Below are 20,464 nucleotides of genomic sequence, written 5' to 3' on the forward strand. Positions count from 1 at the left end.
CTCTACATTTTGACATAGTAAATGAAAATATATGGTTTTATAGGCTTGGTGAAATAACCTAAAGCTCTTGAGGCAGGAATAGCATTTAACAAGATTGTTCAGCAAGGGAATTCTGACCAGCACAGAAAGCAGATTTATCTGATTGGGAAGCTTTTGGACTTCTTAGGCTGGATACTTAAGTTCACGTTTATCTAGCATGTGGGTTTTTTTTCTGTTTCTTTTAAAATAAGAAAACAATTATTATCAAGAAAGGTATCAGGAACACCTTTCACAGTGTTTTTGTTCTTTCATGAAAAAGGTTTATAATTCTCAAGTGAGCTGTCATTGTTCTGCTTGTCTGTGTATTTACAAAGATGTTTTGAGGGAAATAAACTCATACCTTCTAGGTCTTGTTTTGGACAATTCCCTAAGAAAAATAATTTTTAAAAGTTGCATACAGATTCCATGAATGTTTTACATTGGTGAAAAATATAAAGCAGTGGAAATAAGGTGCATAGTGTAGAAAATTGAGAAAGAAGTTCTAATGAATGAAGCTAAAACATTTTTTAGATCCTTATGAACTGGGGATAAAAAATATATCAAAAGAGAGTACAACCAAGACCAGAGAATTACCAAGATAAAACTGAAGCTTCTGTGTAAGCCACCTTAACAAATGATGCTAGTTGGTAGGACTTCAAATTCATATTTTATTTTTCATTAGATGCTGGCATCCTTACGCACTTAAACTGGTTAGACTGGTGTGTCCCATCCCCTCCATCTCCTTGTAGCTCTGTGTAAGCTCTACAGATACATGCTTAAGGCTTGCATTAACGGAAAATTGGCAACCTTGAAAGCATTGGTAATACATATGTATGTATATATACAATTTATCTTTTTTCTTTAACTGATATGGTTGTGAGTGAGGAAGGATGCAAAAGCCTGTGAGACGCTGGACTTAGTTCTGTCTGTAATTATATATTTAGTGGAAGATAAAAATTGGATGGCTGGTTATAGTTGGAGACAGGTAGATGATGAGTTTGATGGAATAGGAGTAGTTTTTTTTTGTTTGTTATTGTTTTTGTGTTGTTTTTTGTTTGTTTGTTTGTTTTCCTCCATCCTGTGCTGTAGAACCTCACCCTGTAATTATGGAAGGCACAAAAATACCTGGGCAAAGTTTCAGGGAGTGGCAGGACATTGGATGCGTTGAGTTGCTCTTCTTTTCATAAGCCTCTGTCTGTTTGTGGTACTAACCAAAGAATTTTGTCTATAATCTTGAGTGGTTGATTCCATTCCTTGTGCTGAGGACGATGAGACATTGACTTCACTGAGAGATGTGGTATTACTAACAGTGGTTTTCTTGTGCACAAAAATCCATGTGGGCAATACAGCACACCTAAAGCATCCAACGTTTATCCAATTGCTTCTCGTGGGGAGTTACGGAGTTTTGCAAAGGGAAAATTACATTTCCATATACTCGGTATTTGTTTTCAAAATGTGAAACTTTAACTTTCCATTTCCTTCATTTTCAGAGCGTGTAGCAGGGTTTTTTTTTCCTACAGACATTATTTTTTATGCAGAAAAGGTTCTATTGGATTTTTTCATCCTGAAATGTATAATACCAAAGTAACTTTTTAGTTTGGTGGGGTCTTTTTTTGGATGCCTGAGAAAAGTCTTCTCTCATATCTGTCTGCTCTTCTAAACATGTTAGTCTTGGCTGGATCAAGTTTAAATATAACAGCAGCTGCATGAGGTTAACGTATTTCCAGTTAAAGTGAAGAAAAATACATTTATGTCATTTTGAAGGAATACTGAATGAAAAAAAAACACACACACAAAAACAATAAGCTCACTGCAAGACTCTTGTTTTTCTTTTCTCTGCATGACAAAAGCAAGCTTTGCATTTTAAGAAGCTCAGATACTTCCCTTCTTACTGTGTAAAATCTCGAAAATGAACCAAGATGAGATTTTCATAGCCCTGTTAACAGCTGTCTCGTTTGATTTATTTATTCTCACTGCTTATTTTTCTACTTTTCAAAGAGCAAAGATCACATATCACCAGATGCTGGCATATGCCTGCATGTTTCTGGTGTGGGCAGCAGTGATGGTGCTGCGTGTTGCTTTGCTCCCTGTGATTTGTTCCTTGTTTAGTTCCTCTTTGGTTGGGTAAATTGATGACCAAGAGTAGTCTGGTAAAATGGGTACCAGAATCTATGCTGGTGGTCCATGTTATCTGATCCAGTAACAACCCTTTAATTAATGCAGTTATAAATGTGGCCCCATTGTATATAAAAAGGCTATTTCACCATCCCTCTTTGCAGTATTTACGTTCAATAGAGCATTTTTAAAGAGCTGTAGAAAGAAACAATTGTCACTGAAAAGAACACCGATGAAAATTTTGCTAGTGGAGATTTTTTTTAGTGTGATCTGTTTTCAGTCTTCCCTGATGATGGGGGTAGGAGAGGAGGAAACAGCATACCCAGAGGGTCTCTAGCTCAGTCATGAGCAAAGACCCTTCGTGGCCTGAGTGGGACTGTGAGAATGCAGTGGCAGATAACACTGGAGCAGCAAGTGGGACTTCAGATTACCTGTTCATCTCAAAGTAGGCAAGTTTTCCTTGGATCACTGAAATACTCTTGTTAGCGATATTAGTCTAGTTCATTTCTGCATTTTTTTTGTTGTTGTTTCAGCTTTTAAGGTAGCAATTCACGTTGCATCACTGTGAACTTTCTAGCTCTCTTCTACGTTATGCTTTCAAAACATTTGGTTGTTCAAACTGATACGTTATCTTAGCCCAGGGTCTGTGAACCATCAGAACTTGGGGGTCCCTGTCAGCCCCTTCATTAGCACTGCTCCATGGGCTCTGCTCTGACCTGTGACATGAAAGCCGCTCTGCATCCTTCTCCTACCCCCCTTCTTGTGTTCCCATCTGCAGCTCAAAGACCAGGGCTGGCTCATTTTCCTTCTTAGCCAGGCCACTGGTGCCTTACTATTGAGAGTTGAAGCTCAAACTGTCATCAGCCTTACAAGCAGTAATTTTATTTTCATATAAAACACCTGATCATTCTTCTGGTTTTGACTTACTTTTGTCAGCCATCTGTCAAGAGAACCCATGAGAGAGTCACAGAAGTGTTACAGGTCCTAATTATGGCTCATTAGCAGGGCTGTGCAGATAGCCTGTATTTCCTTACTACCATCAGGGCTGCACTTTCCAAATGAAGGTGCTGCTAATTGTCAGTGGGGCTGGAAATTTACCTATGAGAATGAGCATCAGTCAGCAATTTCAGAATTAAATTATAGCTATACCTCCATTTTCATGTTCAGCCATGGTGTTAGCTGTGGCCAGCTATCGGTTGTGTTTCTCCAGTGCTGAGCCCTAGTTAACACATGCTGATGTTTGGCTGATGTTAATATTTAGCTGTTTGAGGCTGAAGGTGACATTTATCGCTCCTTGTTCCCTCTTGCTGTTGGCTGCACACTCTCTGTTCACTGAGCACAGTGCAGTGACGGTGGTGACAGATAACCCTCCACAGAACAGCAGACAGGGGCAGAGTTTGTGAGCTGTCCTAAGGGACGTGGCAGCTGGGAAGCACATGGTGAATTGATCTGTGTGACTCTTCGAGCTTTGAGTCTCAGATGGATTTTGGAGAAAGCACAGAATTGCAAGAGGGGAATCCTGTCATCAGCCATAGCTCAAGCAAGTAGAATTTCTCAGAGTAAAATAGAGATGTTACAGTAGTTCCGATACATCAGGCCTTTCATGACTGAAGTGCACCTTTTTTGGAATTACCTGCAAGTGATATTTGGCTGAAGATCACTTTATATACCTATAGTCTCTAAAAAGAGGTAACAAGTGAAACAAATTTAGGTTTTTGCACTTCTTATTTTTGCTTTAGCTTGTTAATTATGTTAAATGAAAGTTGAGTTATCAGTCCTGAGAACTAGCGGATTTCATTTTTGTATCATATACATAAAAACCTCTTAGCTTCCCTAAAGAACTGTTGTTGTGAGAGAGTTGCTTGCTTGACAGTCCCTGACTGAAGGCAGACAAATGCCTGACCTGCAGAGTACTTAAATCTGCCTGTATTGAATTGTCTTCATGCATCCAATTCACGAGCTTATACTTAAAATCTCCCTATTCCTCATGGTATTTTATCTTGGCTTCTTTAATGTATTCATGATTGATGTGCACGTTTGTAGTAGCAGGAAAAACAATCAAAAACTTTATACATCTTAATATAAATCTCTAATGCTACTGCAGTATTAAGACTAAAGGATCTAAAATACAAATGCAATAAATTCCCTTCACGTTAATTAGTTCACATGGGACGCTATGTAATCTATAGCCCAGAATAAATACCAGAGGAAGACAGTAGGGGAAGACAGTGATAAGCCATACATATAAGTGAAGCATGCCAGAGTTAATGTTACTGGAGAAGATGTAATTTTGGAGCTTGACTTATTTATTTTTCCCTCTCGCTATTTTGTTTCATATAGTTGGCTTCCAGACTTTGATTTGCTGTGTGATTTTATTCACAGGATCCTTGTGTAAATGTATTTTTTGATACTTCCTTTGGTTAAACTATGAGAATTTCTTTCAACAGAGGGACATCTGCCTCGTTCAGTTCACACGGTGGATGCAGCTCATTAAAGAACAGCTATTTAATATTTTATTTTCCTCTTCATTACTCCATCCCTTATTTATTGGATGGTGTTCAAATCCCACTGTAAAGATGCAATTATTAATTCCCCTCTAAGCTTTACAGTGGCACCCATTACTATAGTTTCTGAATGCTTCATGGGTATTAATTAAACTTAATTTTCAAGACTCTTGTGTGAAAAGAGATGTCTTTAGACCTCTTCAGATTAAGAACAAAGGTAGAGAAATTATGTTCTAATCAATTGCTATGTCTTATTTTGGGCATCTCACGTTTGGAAGTGTGCCCAGCATTGTTAATATTTTATATATTCTAATTACAGCTTCAAATTAAAGCTTCAGCTGCTTTGGTAAGTTTTCAGCACAGAAGTAAATCAGGCCTCGGCATCAAGTCAGGCCTTTGAGAAGCTTGCAATTAGTGACAATGAATGAAAAATCATCTTTAACAAATACACCAATGATCGTACTGGAATACTGCAGCAAGTGCAAGATGAGATTTCAGTTTGCTAAGACAGCAAGGAAATACCTTGATTCTAAGGCCATCCCTTTTCTTCTGTCAGCTGCACTTCCTGCGTGTCACAGCTGTGCAGAAAGGACCAGAGTATGATTGTCTAATTAAAGACTGTCGTAGGCCATAGGCTCAAAGCATGCTAGACTGACATTTTTTCCTGTGATGTATATATTATGTGCATATGCAAGCTGAAGATCTGGGGAAAGTTACAGCAAAAGACATAGAAATGAATTATTAAGAGCAAGATGGATGCTTTTGATGTCTTTGTCATACTAAGTAAATAAACATACGCCCATCCCACTCACTGTCTTCACAAAAGATGATTTTCTTCCCATACTTGGCAAGACTCAACCAGTCCTTTCAGGATGAACTAGATCTGTTAGAGCTAAATCACGCATAGTATAATCCCAATTCAATTGACTGCAATGTAATTGTATCTCTTTAATGCAATGGACGCTTGGCCTATTTTTAAGTTCAATTATGGAACTCATGCGCTTAACCATTTTGGAATTTCTTCTCAAAGCTGTCTTTTGAAATAGATAATAGCCTGTTTTAGTTTATTTTTAAAAATTATAAATAAAAGACAAGCACAGAATAACTTAACTACAGGGACATACTGCTAACAATACTCCTTTTGAATACTCCTTTTGTCTTGGAAAGTTCCTTTCATCAATAGATTTCAAATCAGATTGAAAAGTCAATTCAAACTAATTTCAAGTTCTTTCGTCTTAGTTGTATGTTTCACATAAAATGAAATGTCTTTCCCTATTTATGTTCTATTGTGAACTGTACCAGTAAAGTGTGTTGCTGCTTTAAATAATAGGGTGTCCTGCCTGACTCCTTGTTCCTTGCTGCTGTTAAGGCCACATTTCTAGCGATTTTTTTTTTTGCCCTCGGGGCTTTTTATCTTTGTAAATGAGCTATAACTCCATGACACAGTTCTGAAAATTTGATGTTCCTTCTGTATAGTGCTGTCACTTTTTGGTAAGGCACAGGAAATAGAGAAAAGGCATAGCTGAATCCAAAGTGAATATGTAAGCATTTTCCAACAGGAAATCGTTTTACAGAAATTATTCAAGCAAAGGGTTTCCATGCCATTAATAGTAAATGAAAATTTGTGAAAAAAGCTCGTTTTCGAAGTGTGTAGCTCTGCCAGCATAACTTAAATGTATATGATTATATTAGATGTGTGAATGCTATTGAAAACACACATTTCTGTTGGCCAAACTGTTCTTTCCTTTATAAGAGTGCCAATGGGAAAATGAACTGCTTGGCTCACCGATCCCCAAGTTTCCAAATTTTGAACTGTTTGCTTTGCAATTAAATATTTCAGAGTTGTTGCTTGATAAATGTGAGAAGATAAATTCAGTTCAGTAGACTAGAAAGGAATTACTGAGTTTGCTGTGATACTTCGATGGCCAGGAGTAGTTGGATCGTTCCTTTCTTGTCTGGGGAAAAAGGGTTGCTACTAATGATGTGTACTTTATGAAATTCCAGATGATCAGCATGTTTGGTTCAGCCCTGCTGCCTTTTTTTTTTTTTTTTTTTTTTTTTTTTTTTTTTTTTTTTTTACCCTTTTAAGCTTTTGTTTACTGCTTTTTTTGGTGAAGTACTGAGGAGACCAAATGCACTTTTTTTTTTAATCTACCTGTCTATATTTATTTGGATATGCATATACTTGAATATACGTGTATTAGTCAGTGCTGTGCTTTTTTGTATTTTCAGAAGAGTTTTTGAACTTCCTTACAGTTACTATGGTGAGAGCAGATTAAAATCTGCTTGTTTGCAGATAAAGGTTAAGTGTCTAGGTTAAGATAAATCTCTGGACTAAATTTTTGTGCTGAGACAACTATCTGTTTTTTTTAAAGTCAGTATTTTTTAGTGTGTAATTATGCATTTTAACTCAGAAAAATACTGTAAAGATTTACTTTGACAATATAATTTATTCTTGGATGGTGTAATTCGAAGTCTTAGATCACTGCAGAAGTACTAAATGGCTTCAGTCACTACTGAGTTGAACAATAACTAGCAGCACTGAATTTGGTTGGGGTTTCAAAAACAAAATGCTCAAAGCAGAGAAGGATCTAGAAAAAACTTCAACTGTAGAACAGGATATACAAGTTGAACAGTGTAAGCATTCTGCTCAGATGCATGTGTCGAAATTCTAGCCTGTTTATTTGCCGTACGGTTATTCCAACAGGAGAAGGCTTCATGTGATTCAGGTCTGTATTTTCAGCATTCCCATATGTTTTATATGAGAATATTAAGTTTTTGGTTGGATTTCAGGATATTTATGAGTAATGTTACATTTTTAGACCTTATGCTTTAATGTGGGCAAGTTTGGTGGCTTAGGGATAAGCTTAACACCCTTGGAAGAGTTTGCATGGACAACTTCAAATTCCAGGCAAGAGTTTGTTTTGAGAGGTAGAAACAGATGGCTCTGTTTGGTATTTGGGCATGGAATTTCATGCTTCATTATTCCTTACATTCAGTCCCGAAAAACAAATCGGGACTTTAGAAACTCTGATGCTTTCCTAGTTTGTGCTGGGATTTCCTCCCCCATCCCCACCTGCCTTTCTTCATTTACTCCACAGGGAATGGATTAATAGGGGGAACATGTCTAATCTTTTGACTGGCACTATTACTACTGTCTCAATGATGACATGTTCTTTGCTGATGTGACATTTTGCTCTGGGTAGTCCGTCATGCTTTGCACTGTGTCACTGCAGTTCGGAATTGCTGATTTGACTGGTTCCCTTGCTCTACACAGGTTGTCTCCTGGTTCTGATGTCTACGTCACGGTTTCATCCATTGCCTTAGCAAGGTCGCAGCAGTGCCGCAATTCTCCAAGCAACTTATCAACCTCAAGTGAAACTGGCTCTGGTGGGGGCACATACAGACAAAAATCTATGCCAGAAGGGTAGGCACTAGAGTTTTTTCATATTCTTTTTAGGCAGTTTTTTGTTCTCTGTTCCATTTGTTGTAATGTATGTTAAACACAGGAGTGTTTACATAGCCTCCTGCCAACTGTTCTTTACGCGCATTAAAACATGTTTGTTTTCAAGTATCACTGTCATGCTTTTTGGAAGTCAGATTTTTAAATCCTTTGCTTCTACTTCTTCCATTTGCACCCTAACTTATCTCTCTGATCCCAGTCTACAACAGAGCTGAGGCTGAGAGCTCATAAAGGAACCCTTATGTATTAAAAAATAAATGAGCAGTAAATTAATTCTAAATTAACAGTATTAGTTTAATGTTGCAAATTGTTTCATTTCACAGGTTTAGATTCTAAAACTAATAGGTTTAGGCCTTTGCAGTCTATACTAATGGTAGAAGCAAAGTGTGGTGACTGCAGCTAAGACTTGAAATACGTGGGCACAAAGGTGCTAAATAATCGACAATTAGCATTTTTTTTCTATGTATTCATAATCACTCTGTTTTAAGGCTCTGTAATCCAGCTTTCCAGAAATCTTCAAACTCTGAAATGATCCAATGTCAACGTAAGGGGCAGCTTGCAGAGGAAGAAATTAAATTTGTATCATTTTCAGAGAACACTGAATGGAGCAATAAATCAAGTGTCTCTAAGAAGGGAAAAAAAATAATTGGCAGTAAGAGAGCTATCTACCACATTCCAAATTACTTCCTGTAGAGGAAAGCAGAACTGTTCATACTGCAAAGCTTTCCTGTGAAGTCTTGAATATGTTGCTTGTCATTGTGTGTAATTCATTCTATTTTGGGTCTCATATAAAGTAGAATATCTTTCTCTCTATTATAGGAAAAAATACATCATTAGTAAGAATAAATATCATTGTCAAGAACTGCTTAGCGCAAGCCACTTTTTTAAGCACAGGCCACAGTCTTTTGCCTGTTTAGGTACAAAGAATGCTGTCTTGAGCATGTGTTTAAACAAGTGCAGCTTCTTGCTCCAGGTGACTGAAGATTTTTCTCCCTGTATTCTCCTTGTAGCTCAGTTTGAGGTTTTCAGAGGAAGCCATCTCTTTTCTGTTGCACACCTTCATGAAAGCCTTGATTTGTGAGACTATCACTGTCCAGGCCGTTATTTGAGTTTGTAGTAAAGTCCGACTGATGCTAGGAGACTTGCTCTAAATCCATTAAACTTCATTGTACAGAAACTAAATGGAAGCATGTCCAGAGCTCTGCAGCTGGAAAGAAGACTTTAACTTCTTTATACACTGTATACTTTTGTCTCATTCATGCCAGCAGCTCTTGTGTTGTCTAGAATTCTGAAGAACAGCTTGTGCTCCCAATATTTGTCTGCTCTTTTCCAACTACGTCATTTGCTCTAAAAAAAAAAAAAAAAAAAAAAAGTGATGCTGCCATATGTCCATAGACCATTGCAACCATAACTGCTTGAGTAGGAAGGAGTTTTCACACATGGGGTTTTTGTTTTGAATTGGCCTCATAGCACACCACCACCCTTCCCCAGTCCTTTTCCATCTTTCAGGTGGGTTATACACATATGTTCACTGCTGCGTTGTTTGAGAATTTGGCAAGTTCAGCAAAGATGTGTCCTAGAAACCTTTTATACACTTCTGTTTGCTTCTGAAATTTAATCAGTCCAACGAACAATATTTTAATGGAATAATGAAGGAAGTAATTAATACATGAACTTTGCTTTTACTTATGAGATGCCTAAAACAAACAAACAAAACATAAATCCTTATCAAGCTCCAGTGATGTGACTGTTAAATTCTATTCTTAAAGGAGAAGCACTTTGTATCTCATACTGTCCTTTCACACGTGGCTTATAATTTACCCAGGACATCCCAAACATTATCTATCAGGCTAAAGAGGAAGTGCAAAAAATGTCATTAAGTGAGAAACATTCCATTGCCTCAGTAAGCAAAGCAGTGTTCATTACGGTTCCTTTGGCATCTTCTGTTGAGATTCATCTGAGAGGCGAGATTCTGGGCAGCTTTGTAGAGGTGTCTGGAACACCGTGTAGAGGTGGCAGAGATTAACTTGTATGTTGTTAAAGTAGGGGAGAGATAGTAACATTCAATTGCTGAGAGTGGTGTAGGTGCCTGTCCAAAGAGGTGCTGTGGCCTGAAGGTAATCGTACTGCGGTGGGGCTCCAGCGTGCTCTGGGTATGCCAGTCCCTGAGACCTCCCAGCGCAGGGAATCTCAACTGCATCACTTACGTGTACGTTTCTTTCCTGCTGCATGGTATGACCAGTCTGAACGGTTTGTGAAACTTAATGACTGGAAGCATGGATGTGAGTCCAACCTTTACCAGATATCGGTAAAAGCAGTAACTGCTGCCTCTTCTAGATTATTGGTCCATAACCTGACTTTGGGTATAGGCCACACTTCATTGCTTTCAAGAGTATCCGAATTGGTTTTGATGTATGTATGTGTATTTCGTGTACTCATCCCAAGATTACCTGAAGGTACGTATATGGAATAAATGATAGTAAGATGTGAAGAAAATACTGAAATAATGAGTTTCTTCTTAAGATTGTGTATTTAAAAATATATTTTTAAGTAATATTCCTGTTCTTTTAATTCTTTGCCTGTTCTTTTAATCCAGTTTGACTTGTACTTAGTTTTTGGATTCCTCCCTACATACCCTGATGGGCCATAAATTTGAGCAGCATGGAATATAGCACCACCTGCACTTACTATTTCCATTTTTAAATAGCCCACTTCATGATAAACAAAAAAAAAAAAAGATATTTCTTGCCTTTTCAATTAGTAAAGCAGCAGTTTTATTAAAATAAGATTAGCAACATGATATTTTTGTTCATCTCTAATTAAAAAAAAAAAAAGCACACCATAGAATGTGAGAATAAATGAACTGTTTTCATAGATATAAACATATGGGCTTTAGGTTAAGAGGACAGTATAAATGTATAGAAGGTAAAATATGGATGCAACCCAACTTGATCAAACTAAGACTTCTTGGATTTCTGGCTTTTTCGTTCGCATACCAATTTCTAATTATTTTATCATGAAAATATATTCTTCCCAAAATACTTCTCAAATCTAGAAAGTTTGGAAATTAGATCAGTGTTAAAAGAATGTCAATACTGTGTGTTACTCTTTTGTGCATTTATTCAATCAGTATTGAATTTATCATGTTTAATTTAGGCATTTAAGTGAACTTCTAGTTGCAGTCAGTGGATGGAAAAGGAAAAGCCTTACCCACATAATGCAATTTCAATTTAAGGTGTTGGCATTCAGAGGGCAGGTGTATCCAGGTGTTCTTCACCTTTTTATTCACCAGATCATATGTTTGTAATGCAAGGGAGAGATGAAAAAATGAAGTAGGGTCATGTTTGGAAGGCCCAAGTTCAAATTTTGACATTCTAGATCTGTGCTGGAGGTGTACACAGATTCTGTAGGCTTGTTTTTAAAGGTGGGAGTGTGATTTTGTTGTTCTGAGTCATACTGTCTTTGGTGGGTTCACTTGAGTTAGTAAATAAAAGAACATTCAAACAGGGTCACCATATTAACCTAGTTTTGATGGTTTGGCAGATCTAAGTTTCGCATTATAGGTCATGGGCAGTCTTGTAGCAAGTAATGTGAGTAGAAAGCATCATTTGGGGTATTTTATTTTCTCTTGTTATATTAGGCACTGAGAGCTGGAGAAACTCTTTGATACATATACATAAAGAGAGAGAGAATATATCAGGTGGTTGGAATTCTTTTGAGAAGTTTTGGATTTTTTTTTTCCTTCAGGGTATGTCTGATTAAAAAAAAAAACAAACATAAAAGCATTATTCTTGAAGAATTCTTAATGATAGGCCTAGTAATTCTGAACCCATCTGTACCTATATGTGATTTATGTGTAATACAGAACTATAGTTGTAATTCTTACAGACTTTGGCATATAATGCATGTATATTTTGGTCTCTCCTTTGAAATTAGATTGTTCTGCTTAAGTTTACTTTTACTTTTATTGAGTTTTCCAAAATCCGTCTGACTAATCTGACAGGATTTACAAAGTCCATTGAACCCAGTTTTCTTTTGCTCCATGTGCTTTCTTCTACAGCAGTAGTTATGATTAATGCCTCCCTGCTTTCCTACTACTGTATTTAGTTCGCACTAATCAACTCAAGTTATTTTATGATTGAAACTAGATAGTTCACAGAACTCATACCTCTCAGGTTTTTGGGGTCCTGAAACAATAGTCAATTTCATAAAATCGTAATTAAAATATTTGGCAGTGTAATATTGCCCCCAGTTAAATCTGTGTTGTTTGCATGTATGTGTGCGTCACTAAAGTGTGACACACTGAGATCTGTGGGATTCCAAAATGAACCTCCAGATACTCACTTAAACTAGATCCAAGGTAGCACTTTCCCATCTAAAAGGACTCGTCCTTAAAATCTGCTCCCAATAAATACACCTCATTCTCCTATGTGACTTCTATCCAAACTTTCGTGTTCTACTCATTGTGGTTTCTGTAACTAACTGTCTGGTCACCTTTCCTTGTAAATGTCTGTGTAAATGAAAGCCCGTAATGTTATTCCTGGATGGTTTGGGTCTGTTTTTGAATTGTATGTACTGTAACATATTTTCTTGTTCAAAAATGATTAATAAATTAATGTGTATTGTACATTTTATGCATTAAAGGTCCTAAATGTGTCCTGAGAGCTGCCCCAAAAATGAAATGGAAAATCAGTCATACTACGCATTACTCTGCCCTATTGCTTTACACTGGCTTCTTAAAAGTGCTCTTTCCCCTTCATTCATATTTAAAATCACTATCTGCTTTGTTTTTTGGGGTGTTACAACAGGTTTGGAATTAGCCGTAGATCCCCTGCTTCCATTGACAGGCAGAACACGCAATCAGATACGGGTGGTAGCGGCAAATCCACACCCAGCTGGCAAAGGAGTGAGGATAGTATCGCTGACCAGATGGGTAGGTAATTAATTCTTTACAATGAGCAAGTGGTGCTAACCACAAGGTGACTTTGGCAATACCTGTCTCTGTGCAGAGGGAGAACTCTCTTAAGCGCTGTATTTTCAGTGTCTTTGAAAGTTAACCTTGTTCATCAGGATGAATAATTAGATCTTGAACATATATTAGCTTCGGCAGTCTGTGTCCTTGAGACCTATGAATATCACCTGAGAAAGGACTCATTCCAGTTTCCCATTTGACTATGGGACTAAATCTACTTTAATACTGTTACCCTGAAATACTGTCCTTTTAGAAGCAGTTGGGTGGACACACTTACTAATTTGCCTTGCTGTTGAGAACTTGTTTGACCTCACCTGCTCTCCCAAGTGACTTAACTTAGTTTAATTTTTGCTTAGTTTGTGTAAAGTACTTGTGATGCTCCCTTTCAAATGGTGCTATATAAATGCAAATTGATTGTTTGATCATTGAAGCTATAAAAATACCATGTACAAAATGGGTAAAAAATGCTATTAAAGTTTAAATAGTGGAGTAAATCTATAGCTTGGTAATCGCCTTCCACCAGTGTATACATTTTCATTGCACTTGGCAATTAAGCTGTCAGCCAAGGGAACATATTAACTACATAAAACAGCTGGGTACTGAGGATTTGCATTGTTAAGCCTTCATTTGGAGTTTCTGCACATAGACCTTTTCCCTACAGCTATGGCTTGATTTGCGTGGGTACCACTGAGATTGACACCAATGGAAGGGTTGTACTATCTACAAACAACGTTGATCCAACATGATGAGCGTGGTCAAAATTGACAGATTGATGTTTCTTACTTTGTTAACATAGATTAAACAATTCCATACTTTTTCCATCCTTGCATATATGCAGATCATTTTGCCGCATCGCAGCTCTTTACTTGTTCTTTATAAATTGACTAGTGTTGAAAACAGAATAAAGTTCAGTGAATTTAGCAGGAGTTTTGTGAGGGAAATGTGGTCGTCAGGTTCTGGAGACGTACTTTGTTCACATACCTTCACAACCTCAGTGAGCTGTGCCTTATTATTGAAACCATCTGTCAGTCCCTCCCTCACAACTCCCCCCCATACTTCTTCTTGCTCAAGAGCTGTGATTATACTGATCTGCAGTTCTCATTTTGACAGAATGATTTTTAATCACATATGTTTTGATACTGTTGTGATGGTAACGACACATGTAAAACCGATCCTTTCCTCAGCATTACTTTTGCAGACCAATGGTTCTGTGTTGATGCTGGCACTAAGCAGAGCTGCCAGTGAGTTCTGTTCTAAAATGTCAGGAGTCACCGTATTAGCAAAATAAATAAATAAAGCCAAAAAGTACAGGAAAAAATGTGTGGTAGATAATGTGGCTCCAGCATTTGGCAGAGGCTGAAAAATGTGTACTTATATATAATCCCTGTATTTTATCTCTTGTGTATTGTCCTGCATTCATAGAGTGCCAGTTGGAAGCTGCATCTCTGACTGGAGACTTTATTGCCAGTCTGGTGAATCTAGGTGAAAGTGGGGCTCTGTGCCAAATAAGCACATTTCCACTTGGGATAATCTGTATCAAGGTAAATAAGGCATTAGGTGCAGTGAATTCACACTCACACCTTCCTGCCCACCCTAAACTACAGAAAAGCTTTTTTTGGCAAAATTGGCAAAGAGCACTTCTTAACTGCCCATGTAAGATGAGTAATTAAATCAGTCCACTTTTACCTGGTTTAATTTAAAAAGCATTCCTTTCTTTTGTAATCTATGCAGTTTCCTCATTCACAGTCATTAGTTTCTACAGGAATGTTGTGATTTCAACAGATTGTTATTTCTGCAATTAGAAAACACTTACTTAGCTCACCTTAACTTTGACAGGAAATACGTGTAGTAGTGGTACTGGAAAAAAACGTGGATTTAAGCCATCACTGTAGACTTTTGTTATTGTCCTGCCTTGCGTAGAATACAATATAAGGAAACGCAGATTTTCAGAGGTTTTTAAATCTTTTGTCCACAGGTAATATACATCTAGACATACAATGTCAATACATTGTAAAAATGTATATTCCTCTGTGTTAATGTTCTGATGCAGTGCTATTGGACAATGGGGGCATGGCACTGCTCAGGTTATCCTGTTAAAGCCAGGATGGTGGCTGCAAATTTTTCGTGAAGTCTTTCTGATTTACGCCAGGCAGGAATGAGCCCTCACTTACTCACCTGTGTTTTGTTTCAGTGTATTTTATTTTTTTTCATTTGGAATGATTTTCTTGTTAGATATTCAAAGTTTTTGGCTACTGGTAGCAGTGGGAAAAGTTGCAGTATAAAATGAGTTGCACGTTTTCTTAGTTTGTTGTGCTGCATGCTCTCTTCAGTACATCATTGTATGCTGTATTGCAGAACCAACATGCCATCTCCCAGCAGTATCAAAAGTACTGCCATCCTTCAGAGAAAGCCCCAGTGGAAGACTGATGAGACAGGATCCTGTGGTTCACTTGTCTCCAAATAAGCAGGGTCATGTAAGTTATCCTAAAAAAGGAATTATTTAATATATTGCTCTTGCTTCAAAAGCTCTTGATACCAAAAGTGTTGTTGAAAATTATGTTTAAAGTGTCAGTTAAAGACGCAGACAGAAAAGGGAAAAAGTAGTCAAGCCCTGTTCCCTATTAAGCTATGGAGCAGGCAGTAGAGCAGATCTATTACTTCCCGAACCTTAGAGAAGCAATGGAAGGCCTGCTAAAATATTTGTTAGTTAATAAAGTTTTACTGACAGATGATAAGCACTTTCTGGTCTGTTATCTTGTGATAAGGAGAGGATTTGTGGGAGTTTACAAAGCTATTTCTAGTGCTTACACGTGAGAGTTGAAGTTGACTAATACATTGTGCACGGCAAGACTATGAAGGCTGCTTCTTTGAAACAGACAAGTGATCTTGCTTTTGTTTTGTTATTTTACCCACTTTCCTCATCTACTGTAGCTATTAATTCCTTTCCATAACCTGTCTTGCACACTGTTAGTAGACTACTTTTGAAAGGTCTACTGGAATACAGCTTAAGTGTCTTTCTTATTTTTTTTTTTTGTTTTAATTTCTAAATGGTAAATTCTGCCTTTCTGTCTCTACACAGTTAGGTATGTGCTCTGTTTTGGAGACTGTCTCTTCTTGATTTATATACAGAGAGATTAACTTGCAGTAACGTTCATAAATTTGAAATGTCTTGAAAATCATTTGTTACTACATCAGAAGAAGAAGAAAACTTTAAACTGTTGTCCAGTGTGCTGGATCACTTTTTACCTGTACAATCAGCTAATACATAGACTTGTGTTGCATGATTATGCTAAAAGAATCAGTTGCATTTATTTAGGTGTGAGAAAGTCTTCTGTTGGTTCCTGTTATTTGCTCTTGCTTACCAGCATTCTTCCTTGAGTACAGTTTGCAGTGTTTGTTTTAGGTTATTAATTCAGAACGACACGCCTTCATTATTTTAAAACAAACAAAACACCTGTCCTCATATTCTTAGGAGCACAAACTAGTTTTCATATTTAGATTGGCCTGTTTTCCATGTGATGCATTAGACCATATAATGATGTAATATGTGCCTCATTAGCTTGTGTGCACAATGCAACAGTGGAATTACTAATGCCTACGTTCTTCTCCTTTAGTCTTGGTTGTTGTAAATCTTTCTTACGTAGACAAATGGATGAGGGACAGTGATACTGTTCCTAATGAAAAGCAGTAAATTAAACTGGAGATAACTAGGAATCCATATCAACTTAATATTCCTCCTGCTTTTTTTTTTTTTTTGTCAGTTCTTATTTTAGTATAATAAATGTGGATACTGAGATTTCTTGCTCTGAGTATCAATCCATTCTCTATTTCCCCTCTTCTCCAGTGAGAGCAGAAACAGTATCTAATCTTTGACATTTGATCTGCCTATGTCTGTTTGGTAAAACTCTGGGTAGGCAAAGAGGGAAGGTGGTTCTAACTGTCCTTTCTGGCCCTTCTCCTATTCCTAGGCCATCTTCCTGCCAAACAAGTCTGTTGCATAATGAAAACCCATTTTTTCAGTTCCAGTTATGTAGATGATCAGAATTTAGATGCAGTCTTTAGATGGAAACTAAAATTAAGAAATTGAGAGGAATACAGATACTTCAAAGATGAGCTACTAAGTAGTGATGAGTGTATGGCAAGAAATTCTTTCTGTAATGGATGCTCACTGCAGAGCTGAAGGCATTCTGCTTCTTCCCAACAGCTGGCTGTAACCAAGGGCAGAACCCAGAAACCAACCAGCCTCTATCATGTCCTGATGGGACAATTTCAAAGCGTTGCATGAAAGCTTCTTTTCTTGCAATTCTGCCATTTGGAAAAACAATTTCAGAATAGTTAAATGGCATTTCAGTGACCATTTGCAAAGGACAGTACTATTGAGGAGGAAATATACAAAGGGTTAGGAGGAGCAGCTGTTATTTTTCCTAGGTTAGCCTTTTGATAGGCAATTGCATTGTTGAAATCCACAGAAAGTGCATGTTAATTGGTTATGTATCATTTTCTGAAACACTGGACTATTAAAATTGGAATATTTTAATTACAGTAGCTATGAAACAGGTCAAAGTCTACACCGCTCAGCCAGTGTCATTTGTCCAGGCTGAGTAAATTGTATCTGAAAGGAAACAATTTAAAGTATTTTGGGACAAAATCTCAGGTTTTCCCTGCATTGTTAAGGCATGGCTTCCACATCCTTGTGAAAGGTGCTTATATGCACCAAGAGCAGAGCACACCCATTGTGTTGGAATGAAATTTGTCGAGTTAGGTTCCCAAACATACCTGTCCAATACTTGAAGGTAGAAGAGTTCCTGCTGTGCAGTGGGGACTTCCATAACCCTTTCCTCCTCCTTTTCTGTTGCTGTAATTTTGAAATAAACCTGCAAGTGTGATTTTTTTTTTACTTTTTGGGTTGTTGTTTCTTCTGTAGTCTGACAGCCACTACTCCAGCCATTCCAGCAGCAATACTCTCTCCAGCAATGCCTCCAGTGCTCACAGTGATGAGAAATGGTATGACAGTGGAGAGCGCACTGAATCAGAGCTGAACAGCTACAACTACCTTCAAGGGACTTCAGCTGATAGTGGCATAGATACCACTTCCTACGGACCTAGCCATGGCAGTACTGCCTCTCTGGGAGCAGCGACATCTCCCCGGACAGGGCTAACAAAGGAGAAAGTGACACCACTGTGGCACAGCTCCAGTGAAGTGGTCTCCATTGCAGACAGGACATTAGAAAAAGAGAGCCACATAGACCGAAAGGCCGAGTCTTCGCTGAGTCTGGATCTTCACAGCAAGAGTCAACCAGCCTCCAATCCTCTAACAAGGGAGAACAGTGCTTATAGTCTTAGTGATGCCGTCTCGCATACAAGGTAACTTTCACCTCTTATGAGATTGACACCTTCCACGCTCATTTTCCCATTCTCACTCTCTAGCTTATCAAAAGCGAGAAGTGGATGTTAAGCTGAGGCTTCTGTTTGACCTGTGACCAGGCTGTTGATCAGTGTTTTGAGACATCTTACTATGCAGAACGCTTATAAATCCAGACCAACTTTAGTCTTTGCATTTGCTGGTGCATCCAACACTAAGGAATGCATTTGACAACATGTTCTGTACTGTTGCTGTTACACAAGACAGACACATGCCTGATGTGTCTGTAAGGAATATCTTGCAAATTTATGTACATTAACGTAGATGAATATCTTAAATATTTTATATACAAATTAGAAAGGAAGTTACTCCCTTTTAGTAATGCACAGTTTAATATGGGTTTCCTTTTTAGTCTTGCAAGTACATGTTTCAGATGTCTTTTACTTTTTTTCCCCCACAAGTCTTTTTGTTTAAAAGTCTTCTTTTAGTCATTATGATCAGGACTGAGAGCAAGTTGCTTGGGAGTGCTGGCATATAGCTTTTAATCTCATTCTGCTGCAAGCCGTAGGTATGACACATTACAGTCACGTTCCTTCTTTCCCTCAGTTTTGCAATTTGTAAAACTGGAGATATCAAGTACGCGCGTAAAGTGCTTGAACACCTCAGATGGAAGATACCCACTTCACAAGTTCAGTGGAGCTGCTAGAGGCATAAAATATTTTAGAACCTTTTCTTAACTCATTTTTGAAGACGTATTCAATGTGCTTTTAGAAAAATACTCAGTCATACTAACAAAAAGAAAAATCAGCTCTTTTTCAGGAAGCTATGTGATCATCAAAATTTGTTGGTCTTGTGGAGCCTGACTGTTGCATTTTTCTTCTTAAGGCACCTCTTTTTCAGTGTACAGCTAAAATACCAGTAGGCCAGAATCCTGAAGCATTTTTTGCTATTCATTTTGAGCAAAACTACATTTAGGCAAGGGTAGATGTTTATCAGACACTTTAACAGTTCCTCGTATCGTAGCTGCTAACAGAGGTTGTCATAGAGACTGTAGTGCAATAAACTGTCTCCATGTAATTTGTCATGGTAATTCTGACTAAATAATCTATTAATGGTGGTCCCAGTATGATTTTCTGCCTCTTTATGGTTGACCATTTTTGGCACTAAAGCTCATATTCAGTTGGTATAAATTCCATCAAAATCTTTGAGACCGGTGTTTCCAGTAGCTGTATATGTATGAAGGGCTTGAAGAAATCTGTGTAAAACACTGTAGAGAGATTTACTTAGAATTTAGGCAGCCTTAGCATTTACCCCTTTTTTGGAGGTAGAAATCTAAGTGGTGCTTATCTACAGTGTTATACCTTTTATTTGAAGACATGCATGTTTATATGCATTTCTGCTTGATGTTCATTAGAATTTGCCAAGTGTCCTGTGGTATTTCTGTGAACATAACTTTTAGCAGCGTTGCATGTGAGATTTTTATACAAAATGCTGATAACAGCAGAGTTGTAAGGAGGATTTCCATTTGGAAGTGTTTTTTCAGAAGCAATTCAAAAAAAAATGGAAAATGTCTATAACTGTGAAGCTTTATTGTAAAGCTGTGTCTAATACATACCTCATCTTTGTACACCTACGCTCTGGTTTCCTCTCCTCTGAGCATCAAACAAGGTTAGTTCAGTAAAAAAAGCCAAGAAAATATAATAGAAATGTATCTTCACCCTGACAGCTCTTACCTTTTATCTTTCTTGGATATACTTTGCAACTTGATTGCAAACTTGGACTAAGATTTTGTCTCATTGTTTATTATATGAACACTGTCTCAGAATGTGATTATGTTCTCTGGTTGATTTGTTTTAATCTAATTGATGTTTCTCTAATGATACTGAAATGCTTTTCTACATATTTTTTTCAGGCTGTTGAAATTTCCAGATAAAAGTTCCCAAGGTTTTATGTTGTTTCATTTAAAAGTCAGATTTAGATGCAGCTCTTTGCAAAGGAGAGGGATAGTAGCAATTTGTAGAACACATGGG

At 37.5% G+C, this 20,464-nt stretch overlaps 1 protein-coding gene across 3 annotated transcripts in view; it reads left to right on the plus strand.

Annotated features, from left to right (window-relative positions):
• Nucleotides 1–20,464, plus strand: part of SIPA1L1 (signal induced proliferation associated 1 like 1) — a 203,113-nt gene that overhangs the window by 164,496 nt on the left and 18,153 nt on the right. For all 3 annotated transcript variants that reach the window (XM_084288174.1, XM_084288176.1, XM_084288175.1), the window contains 4 exons: nt 7,915–8,064; nt 12,909–13,033; nt 15,428–15,546; nt 17,997–18,436. In XM_084288174.1, coding sequence (XP_084144300.1) covers nt 7,915–8,064; nt 12,909–13,033; nt 15,428–15,546; nt 17,997–18,436 — 834 coding nt within the window. The remainder of the gene's footprint in view (nt 1–7,914; nt 8,065–12,908; nt 13,034–15,427; nt 15,547–17,996; nt 18,437–20,464) is intronic.

Source organism: Netta rufina (assembly GCF_964035555.1).
Source record: "Netta rufina genome assembly, chromosome: 5".
Classification (NCBI taxonomy): Eukaryota; Metazoa; Chordata; class Aves; order Anseriformes; family Anatidae; genus Netta; species Netta rufina.